This window comes from Tupaia chinensis, unplaced genomic scaffold (genome assembly GCF_000334495.1).
Source record: "Tupaia chinensis unplaced genomic scaffold, TupChi_1.0 Scaffold000001_1, whole genome shotgun sequence".
Classification (NCBI taxonomy): Eukaryota; Metazoa; Chordata; class Mammalia; order Scandentia; family Tupaiidae; genus Tupaia; species Tupaia belangeri.
Window position 1 is genome coordinate 8,667,695 of NW_006159427.1, and position 2,115 is coordinate 8,669,809.

At 52.4% G+C, this 2,115-nt stretch overlaps 1 protein-coding gene across 1 annotated transcript in view; it reads left to right on the forward strand.

The window, feature by feature from the left end:
* The window catches only part of SVIL (supervillin), a gene marked incomplete at its 5' end in the record, with an annotated part of 127,309 nt that overhangs the window by 121,721 nt on the left and 3,473 nt on the right, over positions 1-2,115 (forward strand). The window contains 1 exon segment of the mRNA XM_027771045.1: positions 662-782. Within this exon segment, the coding sequence (XP_027626846.1) occupies positions 662-782 (121 nt within the window).

The window sequence follows — 2,115 nt, forward strand, 5'->3', positions numbered from 1 at the left end:
TATCTTGTTCTACTGAGCACACAGGCCCTCTAGCAAAATTGAAAAAATAAGAGTGACTATTAGCTGTCACCGCCCCTCCATTCTGCGGCCATTGTAGGTTAGCATCTTTCGTTGGGCTTTTAAAGTTTGTGGCTTTCACAGGAAAGGCCTCGTGGCAGGGAGAGCCCTTTGCCGTGCAGTGAGGGAGAGGCCAGGGGGAGGGAGCGGCCGGCCCTTTGGGGCAGAAAGCCCATTTCTGTCTGAAGAACCATGGACTTGATCCCCAAGGGGCAGGGAGGGGCATGACTCTGGTGCCCTGTGCCAGCAAGGTGTGCCTCCAGCTTTTCTTGCCTTCCCTGGAGGTGCAGGTGCCACAGCCCCTGCAGGCCACACCCAGGAGGGCCCACTCTAGGCACAGCCTCCACCCCCCAGGCTAGAGTGGAGTGAGGGCCCAGGCGCAAGCACTGGGGGGAAGGAAGGAAGCCGGGGTGCTGGAGCCACGGCTCTCTGCCTAGAGGCTTTCCCTGTCCGACTTCCGGGCCCTGGAGTCCTGGGGGCCCTCCGTTTGCCCCTCTGCCCCTGAACTTAAATGCCCAGTGGTCTCTGCTCCGACGGGGGTGGGAGGCTCTGCTGTGGGTGGGTGAGCTGGAAGGCACCCCACTTTGCTCCTGTCCGCCCCCAGCGCTCTTCCTCGTTGACAATCACCACGAGGTGTACCTCTGGCAAGGCTGGTGGCCCATCGAGAACAAGATCACCGGGTCGGCGCGCATTCGCTGGGCCTCGGACCGGAAGAGCGCCATGGAACTGCAGAGGTGAGCTGGTGGTGTACCTGCTGGGCCGGCAGCAGGGGCGCTCGGGGGCGCCCTCCGGAGCCCACCCCAAGCCCGCCGCGCCTCCGGACCTGCGCGCGCCCTGCCAACCAGTGTGGATGAAGTCGGCACATCAGATGTCCCCCTTCAACTTTTGGAGGCTTATTAAATCTGAGATTAGCACACTCAGCTGCCGACATGAATGAGAATTTGCTTTTCTCCCTTTTGCTCCAAGGCCATCTCGCTTGTTGCCCTCAAGGTTAGAGGCTGCATGTGGAGCGCCCTGGACTTAAACCCTCCGGCCCTCTGGCTTAGTGTGGGAGAGGAAAGGGCCCCTCTCATGTGGGTGTGCGTGCCGCCCTCCTGGAAAGTAGAGATCTTCTCCACGTTGCCAAAAAAGCCAATGTCTGCTGTTTATCGTTCTTTCCATTTTTTTAAAAATGTTTTATTTAACTTTATTTATTATTATTATTATTTTCGCATGAGTTTTGCCAGAGAAAGACCTAGAGAGAGAGAGAGAGAAAAGAAGCCACCAGGTCCGGGACTCGAACTATAGTCAACCATGTGGGAATTCCAGCACCTTAACCACCACACCACTTTCTGGCCCCCATTCTTTCCTTTTAAATAGGAATAGACATGCAGATTTTTTAAAGAATTACTTATTTAATTTAATTAATTAATTTATTTAATTTGCTGTAGGGTATATGTGCTCACCAGAGAGAGAAAGCAAGCCTACAGGTCCGGGACTCAAACCATGGTCGGCCACGTGGGAGTTCAGCACCTTACCCACCTGCTATCCCCCTCATTCATCCTTATTTTTATGATTATACTCAAAAAAGAAAGACCCACAGTAAATTCATGTTTTTTTTTTTTACTATTCCATCCACCTGAAACATGTGGTCCTTGTCACTCATGTAATTCGTGTTTTATGGGGCTGCTAGCGTTTCATTGATTAGCATCACCAAGTATGTACAATTGATTCCCCTCTTCTAAAGCTCTTTAGTAATAAACAATGGAAACTTCCCACCCAGTGTTAAAGCTACCTAGACTTACAAAATGCGGCCACCAGCTGTCTAAGTATGTCCAAGTTCATCCTGCCCAGAAGTCAGAGGGATACTTCCACAGGTGGATTCAGGAGGAAGAGAAGGCCCCGCCCAGCAGCTGCAGTGAGAGACTCTCCCCTCCAGGGATGTGGAAGATTTGCTAGCTCAGGAGGGACAGCGTCAGGTCCACCATGTGTCACTCTCGCTAGCCAAAACGTAACATTTCATACAGTGTAGTCATCCATGGGTTATGAGAAACCACTCAGAACATACATTTTCAGCAG